This window comes from Typha angustifolia, chromosome 10, assembly GCF_048772165.1.
Source record: "Typha angustifolia cultivar Huaian chromosome 10, ASM4877216v1, whole genome shotgun sequence".
Classification (NCBI taxonomy): domain Eukaryota; kingdom Viridiplantae; phylum Streptophyta; class Magnoliopsida; order Poales; family Typhaceae; genus Typha; species Typha angustifolia.
In genome coordinates this window covers 11,197,550-11,223,201 of record NC_133248.1, presented here as the reverse complement: position 1 = coordinate 11,223,201, position 25,652 = coordinate 11,197,550, and the positions used below count along the sequence as shown (strand labels likewise).

The following is a 25,652-nucleotide window of genomic DNA, read 5'->3' as shown; positions in this document are numbered from 1 at the left end:
ATAACAAAAATAAGCATCAAACCAAGGGAAAACATATTCCGAGTGATAAACACCCAAAAACATCCAAACACTAGCTAGCATTAGACTCTCCTCAATCAAGAAGGTATCAGGAAGCATTGTAGCAATAACCAGCAAAAACCAAATCTCTAGCAAAGACGACATACAATGGCATGGTACTGGCCTAGCCGAAACCCAAACCATGCAACACCAAACAAACCCAAACTGTGGCGAGGCCAAGACTCGGGCCAACATAAAAACACCAGCCAAGCACCACCAAGACCTAGAGGGGCTTGACGAGATGCTGACTAAATAGCAGCTAACTAGAGTAGCAGTAAGAGGAGTAGCTCGACGTAGAGGAGATTTGGCAAGGAGGAGTAGCATTACTCTTGATGGTGACCACGACTGGGAAGGCAACAACACTACTAGAGCTAGATTTTCTAGCAACAGGAGCAACCGTGTAGGGCAACGAAAGAAGAGGAGGACACAACTAACGAGAAGGGGCCAATGACACCGAGGATGGAGGAGAAGCTATAGAGGGGAAAAGACAAAAGAAAGAATAAAAGAGGCAAGCTAGAGGTAAAAAAGTAGAAGGGAGCGACTAAAAGAGTGGAGAGGAAGAAAGCTTGGAGGGAGAAAAACCCATTCACAACAAGGGAGAGAAGGCTCCTATGCCAAACTCTAGTAGAGCTAGGGCCGGCATAGGAGGAGAAAATTATATTTAATAAACTTCTTCAATTCCTAGACATAGACATGATCATTAGGCTCAATCTACCCAAACTAGGCTCAAACTTGCTTGGTTTTAACCGATCTAAGTCTGACCCGACCCGACCCCGAGATGATAGTGGACGGCATGGGCTAAGCCTTTGCCCACTTGATCCGACCTGAAAGTCTGATCCACTACTCTCATCTATGGCCTAATTCATAATGCATGTATATTTCTATAATTTTTTCAGTCTCACATTGAATATTTAGTAAAACATATATCCATATATAAGTATGTTTTTATGAAAGATAACTAAAATATCTTTATATAAGTCCATTAAACTTGGCCCAATAAGATATAATATTTTTTATATTTAATTTATTATATTAAACTCATTATATCCAACCAAACCCAATCTCTAATAGGCTAATGGATGGTTATAGATTAAAATATTTTAGCCCAGCCCGATCCAAGTAATTGATGGGTCGGACCGTGAATAAATTTAAGCTCGTTCCGCTCAAAAAGCCTGATCTAAATTCAGCCCGGTCAGTTTGATGATAATCGTATACTGTACCTCTACTCTTTAGCTCACAATGAGTGTCAATTTGTGCCAGGAGGTCATAGATTCGATGGGTCCATTCGTCTGCCCACCGGCATTAGTTTCTCCTCTTGTACACTTATACGGAGCAGCTCCTATTCCTAGTTTCCATGGCCCGGTCGTCTTCATCTCTAATTGCTTCTGTCTTAATTGACAATTCTAACTATAATCCCATCTTTAGTTTCTTCGGGAACTCCTATATATGCCGATGCGTGTACTTTTGCCAAGTTTGCCAATTACTCCGCTCTGTCACCGGACTCGATCCCTATGTTAATGAACTCATCTCCTTATGGCATGACTTTCTTGGCCTGCCGCTTCTCCAATGGACGCTTCATCATCGACTTCATTGGTACCCAAGCGAGGTGGGGGAAAACAGAAATTTCAAATCCTAGTAGAAAATTCTATTTAATCTCTTATTAGAAACTATAACTACTCTACTCTGTTTTTTGGCTTTGTAATGCATGCAGGCGAGGCTTTTTGGAGTCCCGTTGCTTCCGCCATTCTTCTCGGCCGCCGAAAGCTTCCGCCAAGGTGAAATTTCGCCGTCATCGGCTCCAACGCATTCGCCATTCTACTATTTATTCCTAGAACTCGGTACGTTTGCAGAGTGCCGAGACTACTTTAGCAAGTAGTCACTCTTTGTGCTCGCTCGCTCGCTCGCTCGGAGAGTTTGCTGGTGAAACTTCGCAATTTATGAACCTGGGCGAACTTAGATGCGTCGTCCCCGAAGTTGTCAGCCCCCTTTGTCTTGCCACTGGGGTACATATTTAATCGATACGTTATTTGTAATCAAATTTAATTGCAGAGGCTAATCAAACAAGGAGCTAGCGCTAAATATTTTGGTGCCGGGGATGGGGATTCCACTTGCCAAAATATTATGACATCCTTCTTGACTCTCTTTAAATAAATTTTATGCTGCAGGATGTAGCAATGGGCTTAATTAGATTAGAAAAGAAGGCCCATTTGTTCAAGATCTTGGCATTGAGAGTATTTCACTTACTAGCAACCAGTATGATACCCGCAACCAATTTAACAACCACTAACTGTTAGTAGTATATATATATATATATATATATATATATATATATATATATATATATGGGCTCTCTTGAAGATTTATAAAAAAAACTTTGCCACTAATTTGTTGAATGCTTCACCGAATCCATCTATATCAATTAGCTAAAGCTCTGCATTAATAATCCAATTGCGACAGATATTATGCAAATTAATTATCTGATAATGGCCATGTTGATCTCATTTTGTGCTATTTATTAATAGCATTTCTTTTTTTCTCTGTCTTATATTCAACTCCAATTCTAAAACTACTGCCATCTAAGGATGCCACGTCCATTAAAATGACGTCATGGCCAACGAGTACATTCTCTCTTCTTTATTCTTATGATTATTTCCACCATTGTTAATACTATTAAGCTAATTTATAAATTTCATATGGCATCATGGGAGCTCGGTCATATGTCATTTTTCTTGTGAAAAATTGAACAATGGATGGTTGAGAAATCCCCAATGATGCAAGGAAGGCTAAGATTGCTGTCACGTCCTCATAAAATAAAAGTCAGTTAGTGTCCTTACGGCATAGGTTTTAATTATTTTGCACTTGTAACGTGTGGTCAAACTTTTTGCAACGACTCGTCCCTTCTATTTATATTTGAACATCTAATGAACTGTCGCATTAAACTTTTGAACAAAACAAAAGATCTTATTGTTATTATTATTTTCAACTGATAGTGGAATAAATCTAATAGATCAGCTGACTTGTAAATTATTAACTTGTATTTTTTTATAAAAAAATCTAGTATTATGCAAACATAATTTGATAAAATAATGAGTGTAATTTAGAAATAATGGAGGTTTGCTAGGGTTTGGCACAGGGCTTTTCTCTATCTCTCCGAAGAGGTTTGCCCCTTTGCCCATTGTCGGTGAGACTTTTCCCACTCTCCTACCTTTGTCGACAAGCTAAGGGAGGGAAGGGGAGAAAACCCCCAGTCTCTCATCTCCTTTTTTTTTCTTCTCTTTTTCCTCTCCCCTTCCCTAAAAGCTCGGGATCTCTTCCTTTCACCATTATGTTGCTCCCGATCAACTTCGTTGTTTTTCCCGTCACCACAACCCGTTTCGCTGTGGCTTCCCTCCGTTGCTCTTCTTCTTCTCTCCCTTGTTGGATCTGAGCATAGCCGCCACCCTCTCGCCGAATCCGAGCTTATTGCATCCTTACCCTTTGCCACCTCCCTCATAGGGTTCGAATATACCCAAAACCCCTTCGCCACTCTTGCTCTTCATCGCCGCTGCCAGCCACTACTCTTCTTCTCCTCCCCTCCCTCGTGGATTCCAAACTGGTCTCCAACTTTTCACCAATGCTTTGCCCATTTGGCTGCTAGTATTATAGTGCTGTTGCCGCTGATTCTCCCTCACTCTTGGTGTCCTTTACCTAATAGAATTCACTATCGGGGAGATGAGACCCTTTGGGTGGGAAGAGGGTCTAGGACCCATTCACAATACTAGGTTGTGATGCTAGCATCAGTGTCTGTTAAGCTACAATTGTTATAATTCTTGGTGATCCTTGGCTGTATAACGTTGTTAGGCTTTGCAATAGTATTAGAGAGTTGTTAGTATTCTCTTCTTTTAATTTATGTTTTCAGGTGGGTGATCTCTGATACTTTTGCCTTGTTGCTAAAGTCATGTCTTAAACTATTGGATTTGATGAAATCTCTAGTTATTAGGTTGATAATACTGAACATAAGACTCTTTGCTCCTAGAAATCTCTTAGGCCATTCTACATTTTATTTTGTGTTGTGCCTTGGAGCTTTAGTTAAAGAGCCGTCACTTTATCTCTCTTACTTTTTATGTATCAGTATTTTCATTGCAATCCTTGCTAGTTAATGAATTATTCTATCTATTAGCTTCCCTTAAAAAATGAAAATGCAATAGAAAAAGATAAATCTTAAAACGTGTGAAGTATGACCATAAAATAAAGTTTTGTAACATATAATATAATTCAAACAGTACGCGATCCCAATTTAAGATTAGCACTCTAATTAAAAAAAAACGATATGGTCAAGAGGGTAATAGGCTAATAGCCCTCGGAAATTTTGCAAAAAAAGCCCGGGTTTTATGGGTTTTCCTGAAAAATTCAAAACAAGTATCATAGGGCATACTCTACTGCAACACCACAAATTCATAAAAACCAGAACTCCTCTAATGTTTTGGAAGTAAAATAATTCATGCACACTCGATCTAACCTCTCGATCACGTCACCCATTTTTTGAGAACTTTTTCAATCATTTCACAGCGAAAATAAATTAGTAGAAGTTAGAGGCTGGAGCCATATGCGCCTCAATAGTCGTACTTTTTAATTAGTAAAAGTTATCTATCCAGAGGAAATATAAAGCGAACAAAGGAAAATATCTTATTTTATTTTATTTTTTAAAAAGTGAAGGGAATGATGAAGTCAACTTCGAGTAGTTTATACATGCGCTGCATGCAAGTAGTCTTTTTTCTAACAATTAATGACCGTTAAAAGGAGAGGAGCACGTTATTATCTCAAAGTCAAAATAAGCATGCTTGTTCCTTAGTCTCCAAGATATGGATATTAAAACAAAATAATAGAAAAAAGAAGAAGAAAGAATTCATATATATGGAATCCTATTTAAGGGGGCCATGCATGAATCAAGCAATAGGTCCATCCTCTTCCTCCTCTTATAATGAAGCTTTTATCCTTAGTCCTCCTCTCAGCGTTATTCAATGAAGCCTACTCTATCCATCAATATTACACGTCAATATTTAGCTTCGGCGATTCGTACGCCGACACCGGAAACTTTGTAATCTTAGGAAGCCCAATTTTACCGGTCATCCCTATAAGCCTACCTCCATATGGAGAGACATTTTTCGGGCATCCTACGGGCCGCGGCTCCGATGGCCGCTTGGTTATTGACTTCGTTGGTAATTTTGACTATCCATTCCCACTAAATTACCACAAAAAAAATTCACTAATTGATTTGTAACATTTTTGTTTTTTTGGGGTACTTACATTTATATCTCAACATGTAGCTGAGGCTTTGGGGCTACCATTTGTTCCACCGTCCTTAGCACAAGATCAAGACTTCAGCCAAGGAGCGAATTTTGCAGTTTTTGCTGCGACAGCGCTCGACCTTGCATTCTTCATGCAGAACAACATCACAAGCGTTCCTCCCATTAATAGTTCATTGAATGTGCAACTTGAGTGGTTCGACAAGTTGAAGCCTTCCTTGTGCAACACGACTGAAGGTGGTAACCTATACAGTTCATCAACTTGCTTGCAATATAGGTGCACTTAACTTTCGAGGACTCATTCTTCTTTGTTTACTAACGCGTTGATCGAAATGCAGAGTGCAAGGAATATTTCAAGAAGTCTCTCTTTTTCGTCGGAGAGATCGGCGGGAACGACTACAACTTTGTACTGCAAGCTAATCGGAGCTTGGCGGAAGCCAGATCTTATGTGCCTCACGTCATAAACACCATCTCAATGGCCATTGAGGTACCAACTAGGGAATATTTCAAATAACACCCTGTTTTCATTCTCTTTGTAACCCAACCCCCCTCTTCCTCAAAAATGCTTTTTTTTTTCTCTCGAGGATATTTTGGTACTATTAACTAAAAGTTCCAAAGTTCTGACATGTTTTGATCATGGCTGTTATTCTACGATGGAATGCAGAAGCTGATCCAAGAAGGGGCAGTGCATCTAGTAGTACCAGGGAATATACCCACTGGATGCATCCCTATTCTGTTAACGGTGTATCAAAGCTCGAACGAGGAAGACTACGATCCTCGTACTGGATGCTTGAAGGATCTCAACGCTTTGGGATCCTACCACAACTCGATGCTTCGCGAGGCAGTCCAGAAGCTGCGGTGCAAGTATCCGCATGCAACCATCATCAACGCAGATTACTACACCCCTTACATCAAATTTGCAACCAAACCAGAGCGATTTGGTGAGTTACAGATCTGCATTTAGGCAAGACTTTGGATTCATTAATTAATTGCGAAAAGTTATTGGAAAAACACTTGAGATTGACCACAACATCTATCAAGAATAGTAAGTACACTTGTCGCATATTGCAACCTATCTGCTGCCTAATTAATTGGCTCGGCTATTCTTAATTATTATTACAGGATTTAGCAATGGGGCACTCAGGGTTTGCTGTGGAGGAGGTGGCCCCTATAACTACAATATGAGTGCAATTTGCGCTCTTCCAGGCTCAAGTGCATGCCAAGATCCATCCACTTATGTTAATTGGGATGGGATTCACTTAACTGAGGCTTCTCATCGTTACATTGCCGATACTTGGCTCAAAGGCCCGTACGCCAGCCCTCCTATTTTGAGTGGAGTCCACTAAAACTTTGGTACATTTGCAGAAATGTTAAATGATTTATATTTGTTTCTAGCAAAAAATTAAAAGAACGAGGCAGATGTCAACCCTGAGAAGATTACTAAGTCTTTGGCTCGTTGTTCGATTGTTCCCTTTCTACTTCTTTGTGTGAATAGGACATGAACTACTGGAAGTTCATGCACCAATGAATAAATTTCTTTCTTTCGTTTTCTTCTACTAAAGAATTCATTATCGCCAGTGCTGCAGAACGTCAAATCTATTGCAACAACATATTTAGCATGTGCAGTCCTCTAATATTCCTTTCTAGTTCTTCGTGGTGCCAGTGGGCTTGTAGCATCCTTCTAATTCCTCTCTCTTTTATCTATATGTTTGTGGGCTTGAATAAAAGTATCATCCCTCTAATTCTTCTCTTTTGATCAGACTTTACGCTGTGCATTGACGTTTGGTTTAATAAAATTATTTGCCGATCAGCCTTTTATACAAATAGAAAAAGAACAACATAACCAGCAACTCTTTAATTCATGCTTGAATTGAAGAATTTTATAAGATCTTAGTGGACCCACTCTTAGATAGTTCTAATGAATTGATTGAGAGAGAGAGAGAGAGAACTCTTTTAAAATGGGGCACAACAAATTTACATTATACGCACAAAAACGTACATGGTATCTTCTAAACTACTAATTGTTGACATTAAAATTGAGAGACTAAGATCATAAGGCATTCAATTAATCTTCCAAGAGTCAAACCGCAAGCGTGTCTGCTTCCATTTCTCCAAGATGGGTAAATGACAGGAACGCCAAGAAAGGGGACATGCATCTTATAGTATTATCTCCTGTGTCTTCCTCGTCTCGTTTGCTTTGTTCTAGTGGTGAAGCTCTTCATATCCTTCTTCCTCCTTTTCTTTTTGTCATGGTTCAATCAAGCAAATTTTGCAGTTGTGGGTGCCACAGCACTAGATCGATATCACAGACCTTCCTCCAATTAATAGTCCCGGGTATACAACTTGGATAATTCCAGAAGTTGAAGCCTTCAATTTGCAACCCAACTATTTCAACTTGTTCGTAAATACTGTAACAAAACTATATGAATGCAGAGTGCAAAGACTATTTCAAGACGTCGTTATTTATAGTTGGATTGTTCGATGGACTATTACAACTTCTGGGAAGAGTTTGGAAGTGAGACCCTATGTGCCTAACAAAATTATTAAGGCCATCTTTTTGACTATCAAAGCTTATTACTTAACAACTTGAACTTTTTACGTCAACTGATAATCTGATATGGTATCTGATAGTTATTAGAGGCTAAACAAACTAGGGCATCAAATATATTGGAACATGGAAATTACCTATTGGATGCACTTCAGTGAGTTTCCCATTCAATTTTCATCTAGGTTTTAGTGTCATTTTAAGAAGCTTAGGATTGTAACTGCAAGTTTTAATATGTTCTAGGTCGACCTTTAGAAGTCTGATTAAGTCCTTGGTTACATTAATTTCATGTAGTTGGAGCTCGTGGCAATTCATTAGAGTTAATGATCATTAAATACTTCCTTTAAGAAGTGTATAAATCTTATTGTTGAGATATTTCTATAGCTGCTTAAACCAAATCTCTGACCTCCATAGTCATTTTCTAATAATTAAGTTCCTGTATAAGATTATAAAAGTGAATGGAGGAAATTTAGCCAGCAACAACACGGGTGCTCATAATTTGTCTAATATTACCTTTCTGAGTTTATTATATATGAATTAGACTGATCCACATTTGTATTAGCTTTATATTATCTTTGATGGATAAAACACTCCTCTATAAACCCTTTAATTTTTTTAAAAAAAACATCCAAGGATAAATTTTCAATTATTGTTTGCCAACAGTCACCAAAAATTTTTAATGATAATTTTTTAAACCCCCTAAAATAATCATTCAAAACTGGAGACTAGACCATCCCAAAGTCTATTACAGCACCACAAATTAAAAGAAGAAAAAAAAAAAAAAACCAGAACTCCTCTAGTAGTTTGGAAGTAAAATAAGTCGATATTTAAACAAAATATCATTTAAATTTTTTTTTTCTTTTTAAACTGATCAAAAGAGAATTAAGTTGGGGATAATTTCACTTTCAAACAAACACAACTTCGTTTGCTTTTTATCGGATCACGCGTATCAACTTGGTGGAATAGAGCAGGTACCACCTGATTGACATGCTCGACTTGGATTAGGAAGAGAGAATTCGACAAGATCATGCACACTCGATCTAACCTCTCGATCACGTCACCCACTTTTTGAGAACTTTTTCAATCATTTCACAGCAAAAATAATAGTAATAACAATATGGAGTTGACCGTCGGTTTGAAGGGCATATAAAAATAGAATAGCAAATAGAAACTCTGCCAAAGTGAGTCTCCTAAGAAAGTTATGAATCTATGGTAACAGGATCTATTACAGTTTATTATATCTATCTATATATATTATACTTGGTTTCTTTATAGGGCCGTGTATCAATTTCTTCTTTACTCGCAGGATTTCCTCATATCAAGAAGGTCTCCTATACTAGAAAAGTATTTGTCCAAACGAACTTGCCATTATAAATGCATTCGAATACTCAGAAGTCAACGTTCAACGTATTTTACGAGTGATCACATCAGCAGAGTAAATGGATGAATGGAGGCTGGAGCCATATGCGTCTCAATAGTCGTATTCTTTAATTAGTAGAAGTTGTTATCTATCAAAAGGAAACATAAAAGAGAAAAAGGGAAAAGAATTTAAAATTTAAACAAGTGAAGGGAATGAGGAAGTCAACTTCCAGAAGTTTATACATACACTGCATGTAAGTAGTCTTTTTTTTAACAATTAATGACCATTAAAGGAGAGGGTCACGTTATTATCTGAAAGTCAAAGTAAGCATGCTTGTTCCGTAGTCTCCAAGATGCGGATATTAAAACAAAATTATAGAAAAGAGAGAAAGAATTCCATATATGGAATCCTATTTAAGGGGGCCATGCATGAATCTAGCAATACGTTGCATTCCTCTTCCTCCTCTCTCTTGCTCTCTCTCTCTCTCCCCCCTTATAATGAAGCTTCTATCCTTATTCCTCCTCTCAGCATTATTCAATGAAGCCTACTCTATCCATCAATATTACACCTCAATTTTTAGCTTCGGCGATTCGTACGCCGACACTGGAAACTTCGTAATCTTAGGACGCCCAATTTTACCGATCATCCCTATAAACCTACCTCCTTATGGAGAGACATTTTTCGGGCGTCCGACGGGCCGTTGCTCCAATGGCCGATTGGTTATTGACTTCATTGGTAAACTATGAATTCCCACTAAATTACCAGGAAATTTTTTTATGAATTAATTTTCGTAAATATTTTTTTCTTTTTGGGGTACTTACTTTTATATTTCAACATGCAGCTGAGGCTTTGGGGCTACCATTTGTTCCACCGTCCTTGGCACAAGATCAAAACTTCAGCCAAGGAGCAAACTTTGCAGTTTTTGGTGCCACAGCACTAGACCTTGACTTCTTCATGCAAAACAACATCACGAGCGTTCCTCCCATTAATAGTTCATTGAATGTACAACTTGAGTGGTTCGACAAGTTGAAGCCTTCCTTGTGCAACACGACTGAAGGTCGTAACCTGTACAATTCATCAACTTGCTTGCAATATAGGTGCACTTAACTTTCGAGGACTCATTCTTATTTGTTTACTAATGCATTGATCGAAATGCAGAGTGCAAGGAATATTTCAAGAAGTCTCTCTTTTTCGTCGGAGAGATCGGTGGGAACGACTACAACTATGTACTGCGAGCTAATCGGAGCTTGGCGGAAGCCAGATCTTATGTGCCTCACGTCATAAACACCATCTCAATGGCCATTGAGGTACCAACTAGGGAATATTTCAAATGACGCCCTGTTTTCATTCTCTTTGTAACCCAACCCCCCTCTTCCTCAAAAATGCTTTTTTTTTCTTTCTCGAGGATATTTTGGTAATATTCACTAAAAGTTCCAAAGTTCTGACATGTTTTGATCATGGCTGATATTCTACGATGGAATGCAGAAGCTGATCCAAGAAGGGGCAGTGCATCTAGTAGTACCAGGGAATGTACCCACTGGATGCATCCCTATTCTGTTAACAGTGTATCAAAGCTCCAACGAGGAAGACTACGATCCTCGTACTGGATGCTTGAAGGATCTCAACGCTTTGGGATCCTACCACAACTCGATGCTTCGCGAGGCAGTCCAGAAGCTGCGGTGCAAGTATCCGCATGCAACCATCATCAACGCGGATTACTACACCCCTTACATCAAATTTGCAACCAAACCAAAGCGATTTGGTGAGTTACAGATCTGCATTTAGGCAAGACTTTGGATTCATTAATTAATTGCGAAAAGTTATTCGAAAAACATTTAAGATTGACCACAACATCTATCAAGAATAGTAAGTACACTTGTCGCATATTGCAACCTATCTGCTGCCTAATTAATTGGCTCGGCTATTCTTAATTATTATTATTACAGGATTTAGCAATGGGGCACTCAGGGTTTGCTGTGGAGGAGGTGGCCCCTATAACTACAATTTTAGTGCAGTTTGTGCTCTTCCAGGCTCAAGTGCATGCCAAGATCCATCCACTTATGTTAATTGGGATGGGATTCACTTAACTGAAGCTTCTCATCGTTACATTGCCTATAGTTGGCTCAAAGGCCCTTACGCCAGCCCACCTATTTTGAGTCGAACCCACTAAAAGTTTGGTACATTTGCAGAAATATTAGATGATTTATATTTGTTTCTAGCAAAAAATTAGAAGAACGAGCCAGATGTCAACACTGACAAGATTACTAAGTCTTGGCTCGTTGTTATCGCTCCCTTTCTACTTCTTATTACTAAGTCTTGGCTCGTTGTTATCGTTCCCTTTCTACTTCTTTGTGTGAATAGGACATGAACTACTAGAAGTTCATGCACCAATGAATAAATTTCTTTCTTTCGTTTTCCTCTACTACAGAATTCATTATCGCCAGTGCTGTAGAACGTCAAATCTATTGCGACAACATATTTAGCGTCTGCAGTCCTCTAAGTATGTCTCTCTTTTGTAGCCCAAAACTGGTAAGAAGTTGTGGCACACATATATCATATTAATATTTTTTAAATATTAAATCTAATCTTAAATTTATTTTCGTCATACTTATTTTATTCATTTCTCTTTACAAAATTAAAATAAATAAATATATATATATTATTAAAATATTCTTTAAGCCTTTTTAATTCTATCATTAATCCAATAACATACAAAGCTCACTTAAAAATTAAGCTCAAAGTTAATATTTACATTAAATACACGATAATTCTAACATATTATAGATGTCTTTTTCTTTTTTATAGGGCCGTGTCACAATTTCTTCTTTCCTCCCTCGATTTTTCCTCCCTATATCATTATATCAAGGTCTTCTGTATTAGAGAAGTACTTGCCCAAACGAACTTGCCATTTTATATGCGTCCGAATAAACATAAATCAACATTCAGCGTATGTCATCTCCACTCACCGGTGATCACTGCAAGCCATACGCGCCAGAAGAAGTTGTTGTCTATCCAATCCAAAGAATATAGAAAGAGAGAAAAGGAAAAGAAATTGGAAAAGAAAAAAGAAGGGAAGGAAGAAGTCAATTTCGAGATGTTTGTTTATTCATACACTTCATGCAACTATTAATGATCGCTAAACTTATTTTATCAAGTCAAATAAGCTTGCGTGTTCCTTTATCTTCACAATGCCGATATTAATTAAAAATAACTAATTTTAAAAAATTATAAATATGAAATTCGTATTTAATGGGGGTTCATGCAAGAATCTAATGACACCTCGCCGTCCTCTTCCTTCTCTCTTCTCTTATAATGAAGCTTCTATCCTTATTCCTCCTCTTAGCAATTTTCAATGAAGCATACTGTATTCATCAATATTACACCTCAATTTTTAGCTTCGGCGATTCTTACGCCGACACCGGAAACTTTGTGATCATAGGAAGCCAAATATTATCAGTCTTCCCTATAAACCAACCTCCTTATGGAGAGACATTTTTCGGGCGTCCGACGGGCCGCAGCTCCGATGGCCGCTTGGTTATCGACTTCATCGGTAATTTCGACTATCAATTCTTATTAGATTACCACAAAAAAAAAATTATGAATTAATTTGGAACATTTTTTTGTTGAATACTTACGTTTGTATCTCAACACGTAGCTGAGACTTTGGGGCTACCATTTGTTCCACCGTCCTTAGCACAAGACAAAAACTTCAGCCAAGGAGCGAACTTTGCCGTTTTTGGTGCCACAACACTAGACCTTGCATTCTTCATGCAGAAGAACATCACAAGCGTTCCTCCCATTAATACCTCCTTGAATGTGCAGCTTGAATGGTTCGAGAAGTTGAAGCCTTCCTTGTGCAACACAACTGAAAGTCGTAATCATCAACTAGTTTACAATATAAATAAACTTAACTTTCGAAGCTTCATTGTTATTTGTTTACTAATACATGGATCAAAAAGCAGAGTGCAAAGAATATTTCCGGAAGTCCCTCTTTTTCGTCGGAGAGTTCGGCGGGAACGACTACAACTATTTACGGCAAGCCAAGAGGAGCTTGGCGGAAGCCAGATCTTATGTGCCTCAAATCATAAACACCATCTCAATGGCCATTGAGGTACCAACTAGGGAATACTACAAAATAACACCCTGTTTTTCAGACTCTTTGTAACCCACCCACCCACCCCCTCCTTCCTTAAAAAAATGTTTTTATCCTCGAGGATATTTTAGTAAAATTAACTAAAAGTTCCAATGTTCTGACATGCTGATCATGGCTTATCTTCTACGATGGGATGCAGAGGCTGATCCAAGAAGGGGCAGTGCATCTTGTAGTACCAGGGACTGTACCCTCTGGATGCCTCCCATCTGTCTTAACGGTGTTTCAAAGCTCGAACGAGGGAGACTACGATCCTCGTACTGGATGCTTGAAGGCTTTTAACGCTTTGGCATCCTACCACAACTCGATGCTTCGCAACGCAGTCCAGAAGCTGCGGTGCAAGTATCCGCATGCAACCATCATTAACGCAGATTACTACGCCCCTTACATCAAATTTGCAACCGAACCAAGGCGATTTGGTGAGTTACAGATTTGCAGACAAGACTTTGGGTTTGTTTATTAATTGCGTACTGTTATTGGAAAGACACTTAAGATTGACAACAACATCAAGAATAGCAAGTTTATCTGCCGCCTAATTAATTGGGTCGACTATTCTTAACTATTATTGTAGGATTTAGCAATGGAGCACTCAGGGCTTGCTGCGGAGGAGGTGGCCCCTATAACTACAATATGAGTGCATTTTGTGCTCTTCCAGGCTCAAGTGCATGCCAAGATCCATCCACTTATGTGAATTGGGATGGGATTCACTTAACTGAAGCTTCTCATAGTTACATTGCCAATAGTTGGCTCAAAGGTCCTTACGCCAGTCCACCTATTTTGAGTCGAACCCACTAAAAGTTTGGTACATTTGCAGAAATATTAAATGATTTATATTTGTTTCTAGCAAAAAATTAGAAGAACGAGCCAGATGTCAACACTGACAAGATTACTAAGTCTTGGCTCGTTGTTATCGTTCCCTTTCTACTTCTTTGTGTGAATAGGACATGAACTACTAGAAGTTCATGCACCAATGAATAAATTTCTTTCTTTCGTTTTCTTCTACTACAGAATTCATTATCGCCAGTGCTGTAGAACGTCAAATCTATTGCAACAACATATTTAGCATGCGCAATCCTCTAATATTCATTTCTAGATTTTCGTGGTGCCAGTGGGCTTGTATCATCCTTCTAATTCATCTCTATTTTATGTGTATGTTTGTGGGCTTGAATCAAAGTATCATTCCTCTAATGCTTCTCTTTTAATCAGACTTTACGCTATGCATTGACGTTTGATTTAATACAATTATTTGCCGACCAGCCTTTTATACAAATGGAAAAAGAACAAAGCAACTCTTTAATTCATGATTGAATTGAAGACTTTTAAAAGATCTTAGTGAACCCACTCTTAGATAGTTTTAAAGAATTGATTTCGAGAGAGAGAGATAACTCTTTTAAATGGGCCACAACAAATTTATATTATACGCAAAAAATACTACATGGTATCTTCTAAACTACTAATTTTTGACATTAAAATTGAGAGACTAAGATCATAAGGCATTCCATTAATCTTCCAAGAGTCAAATCGCAAGCGTGTCTGCTTCCATTTCTCCAAGATGGCTAAATGACAGGAACGCCAAGAAAGGGACATGCATCTTATAGTATTATCTCCTTTGTTTTCTTCGTCTCGTCTGCTTTGTTCTAATGGAGAAGCTCTTCATATCCTTCTTCCTCCTTTTCTTTTTGTCATGCTTCAATCAAGCAAACTTTGCAGCCGTGGGTGCCACAGCACTAGATCAATATCACAGACCTTCCTCCAATTAATAGTCCCGAGTACACAACTTGGATAATTCCGGAAGTTGAGGCCTTCTATTTGCAACGCAACTATTTCAACTTGTTAGTAATACTGTAACAAAAACTATATGAATGCAGAGTGCAAAGACTATTTCAAGACTGTCTTTCTTTATAGTTGGATAGTTCGGTGGAAACTATTACTACTTCTGAAAAGAGTTTGGAGGAAGTGAAATCCTATGTGCCTAACAAAATTATTAAGGCCATCTTTTGGACTATCAAAGCTTATTACTTAACAACTTAAACTTTTTAAGTCGACGGATTATCTAATCTGGTATCTGATAGTTATTAGAGGCTAATCAAACTAGCGGCATCAAATATATTGGAACATGGAAATTACCTATTGGATGCACTTTGGTGAGTTTCCTATTCAATCCTCCTCTAGGTTTTAGTGTTATTTTAAGAAGCTTAGGATTGCAAGTGCAGGTTTTAATTTGTTCTAGGCCGACTTTTAAATTAAGTCTGATAAGTCCTTGATTACATTAATTTCATGTAGTTGGAGCATTTGGCAGTTCATTAGAGTTAATGATAATTAAATATTTCCCTGTAGAGGTGTAATAAATCTTATTGTGGAGATATTTCTATAGCAGCTTAAACCAAATCTCTGACCTCCATAGTCATTTTCTAAAAATTAAGTTCCTATATCACTTTGTATTGTTGAAGATTATAAAAGTCCAAGGAGGAAATTTAGCCAGCAACAACACGGGTGCTTATAATTTATCTAAATTGCCTTTCTGAGTTTATTATATATGAACTAGACTGATCCACAGTTGCATTAGCTTTAAATTATCTTTGATGAATAAAACACTCCTCTGCATACCCTTCAATAAAAAAAAAACCCAATGAGAAATTTTCAGTTATTGTTTGCCAACAGTCACCAAAGATTGCAAGCTTGTATTTATTGGCACCTAACAACATCATACTTGCACAGAAAACATTAATTACTGACAGTTGGGGAGAGTAAAATGTAAAGAAGAGTGAAGGAAAAAGAGGGCTTAGTTGTTGATAAAGAGACCTGTTTACCCCTTAGCATTTGTTCTCTCTGCTTTCTCAAACTACTCCAATGAAGCTCTCCGCTCTCATCTTCTTAGTCTTCTCCTCCTTGCACCTTTGCCAATCTACTCTCCAAAACTACACCTCAATATTTAGCTTTGGAGATTCTTTAGCAGATACAGGTAACCTACTCTCAATTGGGTCCATCTCCTTCTCTTCCATTGCTCGTTTCCCATACGGCATGACCTATTTTGGTCACCCAACTGGTCGTTGTTCTGATGGACGCTTGATCATAGACTTCATTGGTAAGACTAAATTGTACATTGTTCTACTCCACCTTATAAATCTCAAGCAGTTTTGTTATTAATAAGCTGTATTCTTTCCATGCAGCTGAGGCATTTGGGCTCCCAATGCTACCACCATACTTAGCTCATGGAGAAAGCTTTCGCCAAGGTGCAAATTTTGCTGTCGCAGGGGCGACGGCATTAGATTCTGACTTCTTCCAAGAGATTGGGGTAGCGAGATTTCTTTGGAGTAATCTGAGCTTGAGCACCCAACTAGGGTGGTTTGAGGAGTTGAAGCCTTCTCTTTGCAACTCAACTCAAGGTTATCTTATAACCCCTATATGGAAAGTCTCTTTTGCATGATCAAATTTCTCCTAACTTTAGTCCATGTAGATTGCAGTCGCTACTTCAGTAAGTCTTTATTTCTAGTTGGAGAGATCGGAGGAAATGACTACAACTATGGTTTCTTTGTGGGCAAGACCTTAGAGGAAATGAAGTCCCACGTTCCAAAAGTAGTTGAAGCCATTGTCAATTCCACTGAAGTATGCATATATCACAATGTCGTCAACTATAATTGCAAATTTCCATTACTCACTTGTACATGCTCTCCTCATTTATCCAGAGATTGATCAATAATGGTGCTATGCATCTGATGGTGCCGGGAAATCTACCAGTAGGTTGCTCGCCGGCGTACCTCACCGCCTTCAGTAGTAGTAATAAAAAGGATTACGATCGACGAAATGGATGCCTAAAGAGGCTCAATAATTTTGCAAAGTTCCACAATTCAGTCCTTCGCCAGGGACTAAGAAGGCTTCAGAGGAAGTACCCAAGAACAAGGATAATTTATGCTGATTTCTATGGAGCTGCAATTCCATTTGTGCATGCTCCAAAACACTTCGGTAAGCTTTTTATTTTTTCCTCTTTGAATTCATTCGCTAATTCTAGTCAGTAAAGAGCTGGGTAAATCATATATCCATGATTAGATTTCACCACTCTTCAATGGACTCACGAGAAACTTTAACTCTTAGAAGAAAAAGAAAAAGGAAAAGAAAAAGAAAAAGGAAAAGCAAAAGAAAAAGAAAAAGAAAATCACCACGCATCATGTCATAGTGCATGACTTCATCTCTATCAACCACCGTGCATTTATCACACTACTTTTATTAATGACTGTACCTTATAAATTTAAATGATAGCTGCTGAAATTAAAATGTAATAAAGCCTTATTTAGTATAATGGACCATTAGACTAATTCACTTAGCAAATGTTTACTTCTAATTTGTATCCAGGATTCACCCATGGTGCTCTAACAGCATGTTGCGGTGGTGGAGGCCCTTATAATTTCAATCCCAGTGCCATGTGTGGCCACAATGGCTCAAACGTTTGCTCAAATCCTTCCTCTTTTGTGGACTGGGATGGCATACACTTAACTGAAGCAGCCTACCATTCTATTGCAATTAATCTTCTCAAAGGTCCCTACACGAGCCCCTCGCTCATGTCCTAGTTTCAGTTTGCGAGTTAAATTACTTTGAATCTAACAGTACATGGGTGAAAAAAGTGAAAGAAGATTATTACACCATGTAATGTCCAATAACTCTTCTTTTCATCAGTGTCACTGTACTAATGCAGAGTAGAACAGAGTGTTCCAGGTGTCAGGTAATCCAGCAATGCACCAATGCGTGCAGTCATTCTGGTAGCCGATTCCGCTGTACTTTGAAGGATGAGCATCTATTCTTAGTTGAGAGAGTAAGGTTATATCAAGTAAATACACTGGCTTTGATATCTTTCTTATTACATCCTTCACAATGGCTAGCTGTGGAGGTGGGTCTGCAGGGTATATTGATGTGTTCAATGGTTTTGTTTGCCCTAAACAACTCTCTTCACTTGTCCCACCCCATTCTTGTCCACTGCACCATTAAAAGAAATTACAAAAAAATATATATATATGAAAAGATAAAACTATAAATTGCAAGATAAAATAATTTAGCAAGTAAATACTTTTATTCCTACTTACATGCATTCATTTTTCGATTAAAAATATTTATATCTTTAAGAGACTTCAGAGGAAAATATATGCAAAAAAAAATCCAATAGTTTAAGTTACCATTAATGAGGGGACTTACTTGTAATGGTTGGGGGAAATTCCTTGGTAGAAAATTTTGGTGGTTGAATTAACACTTGCATCAACCCATTTGGCCCAAGTTTGCAATCCTTTTGTGAAAGCCACCGTACGATCCATGTCTTTAAGTGTCGTATTGCCGTATTGTATGTAATCCCATCTATAATTTCCACACCAATTCGATTAGTTAATTAAGAAAAATTAATGAAACCTTTTGCAAACTCTTAGCGGAGAGTACTCACGGTTGGGATGGTCCGTCGCGAAGCCACCAATTCCATGAGTTGAATACGAGCACATCGGATCGAGTCCATACGTGCCCACCTTGGATTGAATCGAGTTTGAGCACACGCCCAATTGGCTTGCGAACGATGTCCACTAGGTAATACGAGAGGTAGTACATTATAGTCACGTTGTACTCCTGCAATATCTTAATTAATCAATAATCTAAACTTGGTTTATTTCTAAGAATAAAAATTAGAAATTTTTTATTTTATACGACACATTTAACCTCAAATTTGGTGATTCTGGAGACTTCCTCGGTCTGCGATGAGCTTATCTTTGAATCGGGCACGGCGGAATGAAGCAGGCAAAGCAATGAGTCATGCTGGTTCAGGCTCAACGAGTCACCTACAAACATAATCCTCTTCCCCTTCCATCTCTTGAGGAACTTCACACCGTCAAATCTATTCACTAATCCGGATTAGTGATACCAAACTAGATATAAAACAAAGATTAGGCGATAATTAACAGCCAACCTTGGTAATTCAAATGCGTCAGGCTTCCATCTATACTTGAGAAAGAGTTTATCGGATCTACCGTACTTAAGGCAATCGAATTCTGGGTCAAGATATGGGCATTTGGCCGAGTCGTAGAGTGGATATGTCTCGTCGTAGACCCAAATCCCATGAAACGGGTCAGACTCGGAGATGGCCTCTGAAAAATTAATCAGAGTGAAGAGAAGAAGATAAGCTAAAGTTCTAGTGCTCTTGGATCTCATGGTGATGAGAAACAGAGGGAGGAACGGTGGAGAAGAGAGGCGAATTCTTACCGTATAAATCTGGAGAAACAGGGTATAGAAAGAAGGTAGAAAAAGTAGAAAATTTTGATGTAGTAAAAATATTAGGCAATGAAGCTTACCGTATAAATCTGGAGAGAATCCAAGTCATTTGGTCTCGGAATAATTGTAGCAGAAATACTTGGAATCTGGAAAGATATGGTATGGATTCTCTCCAGACCGAATAGGAAGTAGAAAACCTGAATAAGCGGCAAGTATATAAGCGTGCCAAGGAATTTAATGTCTTTTGGTATATTATTTAGAAATTTAGGGGGTAAAGTAAAATACTTAACCGTGCAAACAGTAATAAGCAACATAATTTAGTGGGAGAAATAATAATAATAAAAAAAAGATCCTAATACTTGGCAGCCAGTCACTGGATACTCCAAAACCACGGATTGCAAATCACCATTTCTGCTAGAAATTTCTGCAGCCCGGGCTGCAGAGGATCCTATCAGTTGAATCAAGCCCCAATGCCATGGCCCAATATCAGAGCCCGATCCAGAAACAACATCAATAAGGGAATTAAATTTATGATCATTGTTATAAGATTATAGGATTCAACCGTTGAGCTATGATAGTAAGCTTTAACCAACTTATATATTCCAAGCCTCCAACTATCATCCGCAAGGAAATTTATGTCCTTTCATATGGATGCAACCTTCCAACAATTTAATTTGGCATAATTGTATATCTCTTCCTTGGTTCAAAAGTTAGATACTCCAACAACTAATAAAAGTCACAGGGTGGTTGCAATTGCATCAGTGCTTGTTAGCTAGACACTTCAAATGCAAGCATCCATACCACCGTACACAACCACTGAAAGCAATTAAAGAAAGCTACCAGTTTTATAGAATTCCTTCTTCCTGATCTCCAATGAAGCCATCGGCCATTGATCGCCATCTACTTACTCTCTTCCCCTTCATTTTGGCTTCTCTTATTGTGATAGGGGTCACAAGAATAGCCATAGAGACATCCTGCAGCTGGTGTCATGTCCTTTATAGACTATTTCTACCAATCTCATCTTCCACAAGAGAAACTTTTGAAGAATTCACCAATGATTCTGTTCATGGTTGCAACTTATGTGAGGGGAATTGGGTGTTGGATAAGAATAATCCTCGCCCTCTTTACACTGAAGACAGTTGCCCTTACTTGACCAGGCAAGTAACTTGTAGGAGAAATGGACGCCCAGATTCTCTCTATCAGAAGTGGAGGTGGAAACCCAATTCCTGTGAGCTACCGAGGTAGTTCGACTACATTTAATTGTAATGCTATTCTAGACTTCTAGGTAAGTTTATCATTAATTACTTTTATTTTGTTAAGATTTGATGCAGTGAAGTTGCTTACGATTCTAAGGAACAAAAGGCTAATGTTCATTGGGGATTCAATCCAGAGGACCCAGTGGGAGTCAATGGTGTGCCTCATCCAATCTGGTGTTGCGGATAACAAAAAGTTCTTGCACAAAGACCCTCCAAGAAAAATCTTTGTAGCAGAGGTACAAAATCATGAAGGAAACTTTTAAAATAAAACCCGACATTTTCCTCTCAGGCTTCAAATTATTATTATTATTATTTTAAATTTTAACTTCGCATATATACTTGTTATGATTAGGAATTCAATGCATCGATAGAGTTCTACTGGGCTCCGTTTCTCGTGGAGTCAAATGCAGATCATGCAACGAAACATAGGGTGCAGAAGAGGATGGTCAGGTTGGATTCCATCGCAAAACACAGCCATAACTGGGAGGGAGTTGATGTCATGGTGTTCGATAGTTATATTTGGTGGATGAATAAGCCTCGCATTAATGCAACGTTAGTAGTGCCTCTTTGTCGTCTCTCTAGCTATATAGATATTATATACTATTCGAATAACTTATCGAACTTAATTCAAAGCAGAATTGGATCAGTTGGCATTCAAGAGTACGATGTTCCTACGGCATATAGGTTGGCTCTTCGTGCATGGGCTCAGTGGATCGACTCCACTGTGAATCCTCATAAGCAAAAGGCCTTCTTTATGAGCTTATCCCCAACTCATCTATGGTAATATATATATATATATATATATATATATATTATGTATAATCTCTCATAATTCTCAGTATTCACTGTTCACCCTACATTTACATACTCTAAGTGGCAATATATATTCTATGAAGGAGCTCGGAATGGAGATATGGAAGCAAAGGAAACTGCTTCAATGAGTCGTACCCAATCCAAGGACCATTCTGGGGAGCAGGATCCAGTCACGAGATGATGGATATTGTTAAAGAAACAATACTAAAGATGCAAGTTAATGTTACTCTCCTGAACATAACGCAACTATCGGAGTTCCGTAAAGATGGGCACACTTCTATTTACACTGAACGTAGAGGTAAACTGTTGACTAGCAAGCAGAAGTCTGAGCCCATTCTTTATGGAGATTGCATCCATTGGTGCCTACCTGGTGTTCCAGATACATGGAATGAGTTATTGTATGCTTATTTACTATAAAGAAATTTAAGTTAGTGGCTAAAAATATTCATATATGTGGCAACTGGCATATCTTTTAATTTTGTTTTTGTTTAAGTACACACACAGTGACTGATTTGTTGGGTAATTTCTTGTAACCATTTTTCTTTTCCTCAATTTACGGCTAACTAAATGAGAGTGGGAATTATATCACTGCAATATCAAGTTTCTTATCCATGAAAATAAAATAAAATGATACACCATCATATTCATAAAGATATTAATATTTTCAAACCATTTCAGACACATTACATTTCCCAACTCTTCCACCCTCACACCATTTATTTCTCCCGGCTCTCAACTCGCCAGATTACATCTTATGCAATACAATTAGTAAACAAACACATTTGACAAAGGAAAAAGAAAGAAACGGAGGCAGACGTACGAGGTGTGAGATATGGGAAAAGTTGCCATATGTTTCTTTTTCTCTCACAGGGTAGGAAAAGAAGCGGCCATAGCAATTCCACATAATCCTTCTGGTGCACCTATATCCTTCTTCATCAGTATGTATCCATTGTTGCCCCATCCTGTGCCCCATGAGTTCTTCACTATCCAATACTTAGTTCTCCTCTTGTTAATGCCATAACCAACAACTGTAACGGCATGGTTCAGGCTAGTCCCGCAGTAGCCTTTAAACACACCGGAGCGGTAGAATTGGAAGTCATAACCACTAGCATCGATCGCGACTGATACTGGTTGCCTTGCAACAGCTATCATTAGTGCCCTTTCATTATTTTGGGGCACACCTCGATAACCTCTGATATATGCGACACGATTAAATAACTTCCTGATGTTGCAAGTGCCTTGATATCCTTGGTAAGTATAATCTGATTCAGTATCGATGCCTCTGTTTAGCATGACAAAGTTGAATGCATTGTCCGGCCACCCACCATTACATCCATAATCAAGGAAATCACAGTCCACTAGTTCTTGCTCTGATAGACTTATCAGGCGACCCCTCTTAATTTTAAATATTCCTTCAATTGCTGCTACCGCAGAGAATGCCCAACATGATCCTGCATTGTATATAAGCAAGTATCAGTTGATGCATGATTCTTTTAATTTGTATCGATATAAAGATAGGCAAAAAAAAAGATCAAATATAAAGATAGGCAATTACATTTAAGTGTATAGTTTGGCAGCAGGGCTATTTTATACTGTGAGTGAGTGATATAACAAAGATTATTAGTGTACTCTTCTTCTAACTATTTCATGTTACAAGAAAATAATTGATATGCTAACCATCATAACCAATTCTTGATAAAGTCGAATAAGGTTGACTATATATATATAGTACTACAAATGCACAATATTGTTAGCTAGAGAGATCAATATTTGCTTAATTACCACAATTTCCTTGGTTCTTAACCTCAGTTACTGCACCCCTTTGCCTCCAATCCACCCAACGAGGCCACGTCAAATTCTCGTGCATAAATGGCGTCGATGGTGTTGTAGTATTTGTGATCTTAAGCCCGCCGTGAGTCGCCATGAACTCCTCGTTGGTGAGATCGGCGAACTGGTTTACAGAGAGAGTGTAGCTCTGCCTTGGTTTATTATTTGAAGTTTCTATGTACTTCAAATTTCTCTTAAACACTTCAAATCGACGCTCCTTCTCCTCAGCATTCACGTAGACTCGCTTATATTCTGCCATCCATTGCTCGTGCTTTGCTTTCATGGCATCGTCGGGGGTGTCAGAGACTACTTGGCTTGCGAATGAAGCGCAAATAAGTAGGAAAATAGCTAAGAAATGGAACAAAGAAGCCATGGAATTAATTCTCGATTCTCTTTTCTTTGAGAGAGCTAGAGCTAGCACTAGTTAAGACAAGAAGATGTTTACGTTGGTGATATGTGATTTGTAAGATTGAATGGGTTTATATAGAAGTTTATAGTGAGACTACTGCAATGGATTTCAGCGGGTTATTAATCTTCCAGAACAAGTTATCGTTGTATTTTCAGAGTGTAATACACCTGTAAACTTGATTATTATTTTATTGCAATACACCTTCAATTCTAATAGTCTTTGATGCAGCTGGCTTGCAGTTGAGATTGCGATTACGTAGTTATGCTTGTACGTATAATGTATTAATGTCTTCGAATCCGACTCCAAATAAATCCCTGTATTACTTACCCTTACGATCAAGTCCATCTCGTTTATATATTCGAAGATGGCAAGTAAGCCGGCAAATATACAAATGCTCTTTCTTGCTAGATCAATCATGGCCGTCCAAATTTCTTCTGTATATATATATATATATAGGATTATATAGGATCTAATCTCTAGGTAGTTGATTACAAAGTATTAGAAAACAACACCATATGGTATCCAAGGAAGCATATAGAAATCATTTTCAAGGAGTTTAGAAAAATCTATTAGTAGTATGGTGTCAAGTTTTATAATCGATTGATGTATAATTAATATATTGCATATTTTATTTTGTCAATATATATATATATATATACACACACACACATAGTTTTTGAAAAATATATAGGACCTTTTCTCTAAGTAATTGATAACAGAGTTTCACAACCAGACCTTGGAAGTCGTCTAATCTTGGTAATTAAGAAGAAGAGTTACTAATTGTCAAATAAGTTGGATAACATAGAAGTACACAATTCTTTGGCATACGGCTGTACATACGGTTTGGAAGAAAAAAACATAAATAAAAGGAAAATAAATAAAAAAGAAGGAAAATGGAACGGAAATATAAAAGACAAGAAATATATATATAAGTGAATTTAAGTTAGGTCCGGTGTTCAGGCTGGTCAATCGTGCCAGGCAGTTGGGTAGTCGGAACATTATGGGTCAGCTCCAGAGCTTCTACTGGGCCGGGCCGATTTGAATCAAGTTTCTGGGCAATGGGAAGGCGTGGATTTCTCTAAACCCGCCACTCTTATGAAGGTTGTAACTGATCGAGGTGATTGGACGACTCATCCCTTAAGTCCATGGGTACTCAAAATTAGGGGTGGCAAATATTGACCTTATCCAGTAATTCGACATGTAACCCAATTTTTAAATGGATTTAGGTTTAGTTTAATTGAGTTCGAATAAAAAACGGTTCAACTTGTCTAATCCAATTATTAAACTGTCGTATTCATGTTTAGTACATCAACCCATTTAACCCTTTTATGACTCTATCTATTAATCATATATGACATAATAATTCATTTATGATATGATAATTTATTTATTTATTACACAAGAGAATCAGTTTATAGCATGAAAAATCTCATTTATAACCTTAAAAACACATATAAATTATAATAACTTGTGTCACTTGATGACCCATTTTAATTAAGCTAAGTTCGACTCAAGCCAAATTTGAGCCCGACTTGAATTTAACGAGCTAGGCTTTTGCTTGCCCAACCCGTCTCATTATGCTCTCCTGAGTTTTGGCTCACGACACCCGACACCCGCTCAACCCCCGATCCATTATGCATGCCTATTACTATATATGGTTTTTAGTCCTATAATATATATTTGGTTTATTAGATGTCACTATATAATTATGTT

At 38.0% G+C, this 25,652-nt stretch overlaps 7 protein-coding genes across 8 annotated transcripts; 5 read left to right on the top strand and 2 right to left on the bottom strand.

The window, feature by feature from the left end:
• Positions 1 to 5,002: 5,002 nt before the first annotated feature.
• On the top strand, positions 5,003 to 6,906 carry LOC140768861 (GDSL esterase/lipase At5g45910-like). Its single transcript, XM_073109310.1, has 5 exons — positions 5,003 to 5,255; positions 5,364 to 5,579; positions 5,681 to 5,829; positions 6,007 to 6,283; positions 6,465 to 6,906. Exons 1-5 carry the CDS (start codon positions 5,018 to 5,020, stop codon positions 6,686 to 6,688), a joined length of 1,104 nt encoding a protein of 367 aa, XP_072965411.1. The 5' UTR covers positions 5,003 to 5,017; the 3' UTR covers positions 6,689 to 6,906.
• A 2,825-nt stretch (positions 6,907 to 9,731) lies between these two features.
• LOC140769003 (GDSL esterase/lipase At5g45910-like) lies at positions 9,732 to 11,664 on the top strand. Its single transcript, XM_073109508.1, has 5 exons — positions 9,732 to 9,982; positions 10,089 to 10,304; positions 10,406 to 10,554; positions 10,733 to 11,009; positions 11,194 to 11,664. The coding sequence occupies exons 1-5, from the start codon at positions 9,745 to 9,747 to the stop codon at positions 11,415 to 11,417; spliced, it is 1,104 nt and encodes a 367-aa protein (XP_072965609.1). The 5' UTR covers positions 9,732 to 9,744; the 3' UTR covers positions 11,418 to 11,664.
• An 862-nt stretch (positions 11,665 to 12,526) lies between these two features.
• Positions 12,527 to 14,462, top strand: LOC140768870 (GDSL esterase/lipase At5g45910-like). 2 transcript variants are annotated; one of them, XM_073109320.1, is made up of 5 exons: positions 12,527 to 12,797; positions 12,903 to 13,118; positions 13,210 to 13,358; positions 13,540 to 13,816; positions 13,969 to 14,462. In XM_073109320.1, exons 1-5 carry the CDS (start codon positions 12,560 to 12,562, stop codon positions 14,190 to 14,192), a joined length of 1,104 nt encoding a protein of 367 aa, XP_072965421.1. In that variant the 5' UTR covers positions 12,527 to 12,559; the 3' UTR covers positions 14,193 to 14,462. The 2 variants fall into 2 exon arrangements, with proteins under 2 accessions (XP_072965421.1, XP_072965420.1); XM_073109319.1 differs by having other exon boundaries at positions 12,903 to 13,121.
• A 1,720-nt stretch (positions 14,463 to 16,182) lies between these two features.
• LOC140768842 (GDSL esterase/lipase At5g45910-like) lies at positions 16,183 to 18,098 on the top strand. Its single transcript, XM_073109275.1, has 5 exons — positions 16,183 to 16,482; positions 16,568 to 16,783; positions 16,855 to 17,003; positions 17,084 to 17,360; positions 17,748 to 18,098. Exons 1-5 carry the CDS (start codon positions 16,248 to 16,250, stop codon positions 17,960 to 17,962), a joined length of 1,092 nt encoding a protein of 363 aa, XP_072965376.1. The 5' UTR covers positions 16,183 to 16,247; the 3' UTR covers positions 17,963 to 18,098.
• Positions 18,071 to 19,574, bottom strand: LOC140769275 (protein trichome birefringence-like 38). Its single transcript, XM_073109939.1, has 5 exons — positions 19,333 to 19,574; positions 19,086 to 19,260; positions 18,820 to 18,995; positions 18,582 to 18,737; positions 18,071 to 18,365 (listed from the first exon to the last, which is right to left on the bottom strand). Exons 1-5 carry the CDS (start codon positions 19,572 to 19,574, stop codon positions 18,071 to 18,073), a joined length of 1,044 nt encoding a protein of 347 aa, XP_072966040.1.
• Positions 19,575 to 20,483: 909 nt separating this feature from the next.
• On the top strand, positions 20,484 to 22,255 carry LOC140768992 (protein trichome birefringence-like 31). Its single transcript, XM_073109491.1, has 5 exons — positions 20,484 to 20,875; positions 20,955 to 21,126; positions 21,243 to 21,442; positions 21,527 to 21,670; positions 21,787 to 22,255. Exons 1-5 carry the CDS (start codon positions 20,508 to 20,510, stop codon positions 22,118 to 22,120), a joined length of 1,218 nt encoding a protein of 405 aa, XP_072965592.1. The 5' UTR covers positions 20,484 to 20,507; the 3' UTR covers positions 22,121 to 22,255.
• Positions 22,256 to 22,567: 312 nt separating this feature from the next.
• LOC140769274 (fruit bromelain-like) lies at positions 22,568 to 23,903 on the bottom strand. The gene is made up of 2 exons (XM_073109938.1): positions 23,486 to 23,903; positions 22,568 to 23,154 (listed from the first exon to the last, which is right to left on the bottom strand). The coding sequence occupies exons 1-2, from the start codon at positions 23,901 to 23,903 to the stop codon at positions 22,568 to 22,570; spliced, it is 1,005 nt and encodes a 334-aa protein (XP_072966039.1).
• Positions 23,904 to 25,652: the final 1,749 nt, after the last annotated feature.

Coding starts and splice junctions, on each gene's coding strand:
- LOC140768870 (XM_073109319.1), top strand. CDS start 12,560: ATGAAGCTTCTATCCTTATTCCTCCTCTTAGCAATTTTCAATGAAGCA. Junction 13,122..13,209: donor GTGCAACACAACTGAAAGTC/GTAATCATCAAC, acceptor ATCAAAAAGCAG/AGTGCAAAGAATATTTCCGG. Junction 13,359..13,539: donor CCATCTCAATGGCCATTGAG/GTACCAACTAGG, acceptor GATGGGATGCAG/AGGCTGATCCAAGAAGGGGC.
- LOC140768992 (XM_073109491.1), top strand. CDS start 20,508: ATGAAGCCATCGGCCATTGATCGCCATCTACTTACTCTCTTCCCCTTC. Junction 20,876..20,954: donor AATTCCTGTGAGCTACCGAG/GTAGTTCGACTA, acceptor TATTTTGTTAAG/ATTTGATGCAGTGAAGTTGC. Junction 21,127..21,242: donor GAAAAATCTTTGTAGCAGAG/GTACAAAATCAT, acceptor TGTTATGATTAG/GAATTCAATGCATCGATAGA.
- LOC140769275 (XM_073109939.1), bottom strand. CDS start 19,574: ATGAGATCCAAGAGCACTAGAACTTTAGCTTATCTTCTTCTCTTCACT. Junction 18,996..19,085: donor CCAGAATCACCAAATTTGAG/GTTAAATGTGTC, acceptor AAGATATTGCAG/GAGTACAACGTGACTATAAT. Junction 18,738..18,819: donor CGCGACGGACCATCCCAACC/GTGAGTACTCTC, acceptor TGGAAATTATAG/ATGGGATTACATACAATACG.
- LOC140769003 (XM_073109508.1), top strand. CDS start 9,745: ATGAAGCTTCTATCCTTATTCCTCCTCTCAGCATTATTCAATGAAGCC. Junction 9,983..10,088: donor ATTGGTTATTGACTTCATTG/GTAAACTATGAA, acceptor TTCAACATGCAG/CTGAGGCTTTGGGGCTACCA. Junction 11,010..11,193: donor AACCAAACCAAAGCGATTTG/GTGAGTTACAGA, acceptor TTATTATTACAG/GATTTAGCAATGGGGCACTC.
- LOC140768861 (XM_073109310.1), top strand. CDS start 5,018: ATGAAGCTTTTATCCTTAGTCCTCCTCTCAGCGTTATTCAATGAAGCC. Junction 5,256..5,363: donor CTTGGTTATTGACTTCGTTG/GTAATTTTGACT, acceptor CTCAACATGTAG/CTGAGGCTTTGGGGCTACCA. Junction 6,284..6,464: donor AACCAAACCAGAGCGATTTG/GTGAGTTACAGA, acceptor TTATTATTACAG/GATTTAGCAATGGGGCACTC.
- LOC140769274 (XM_073109938.1), bottom strand. CDS start 23,903: ATGGCTTCTTTGTTCCATTTCTTAGCTATTTTCCTACTTATTTGCGCT. Junction 23,155..23,485: donor TAAGAACCAAGGAAATTGTG/GTAATTAAGCAA, acceptor TATACAATGCAG/GATCATGTTGGGCATTCTCT.
- LOC140768842 (XM_073109275.1), top strand. CDS start 16,248: ATGAAGCTCTCCGCTCTCATCTTCTTAGTCTTCTCCTCCTTGCACCTT. Junction 16,483..16,567: donor CTTGATCATAGACTTCATTG/GTAAGACTAAAT, acceptor CTTTCCATGCAG/CTGAGGCATTTGGGCTCCCA. Junction 17,361..17,747: donor GCATGCTCCAAAACACTTCG/GTAAGCTTTTTA, acceptor ATTTGTATCCAG/GATTCACCCATGGTGCTCTA.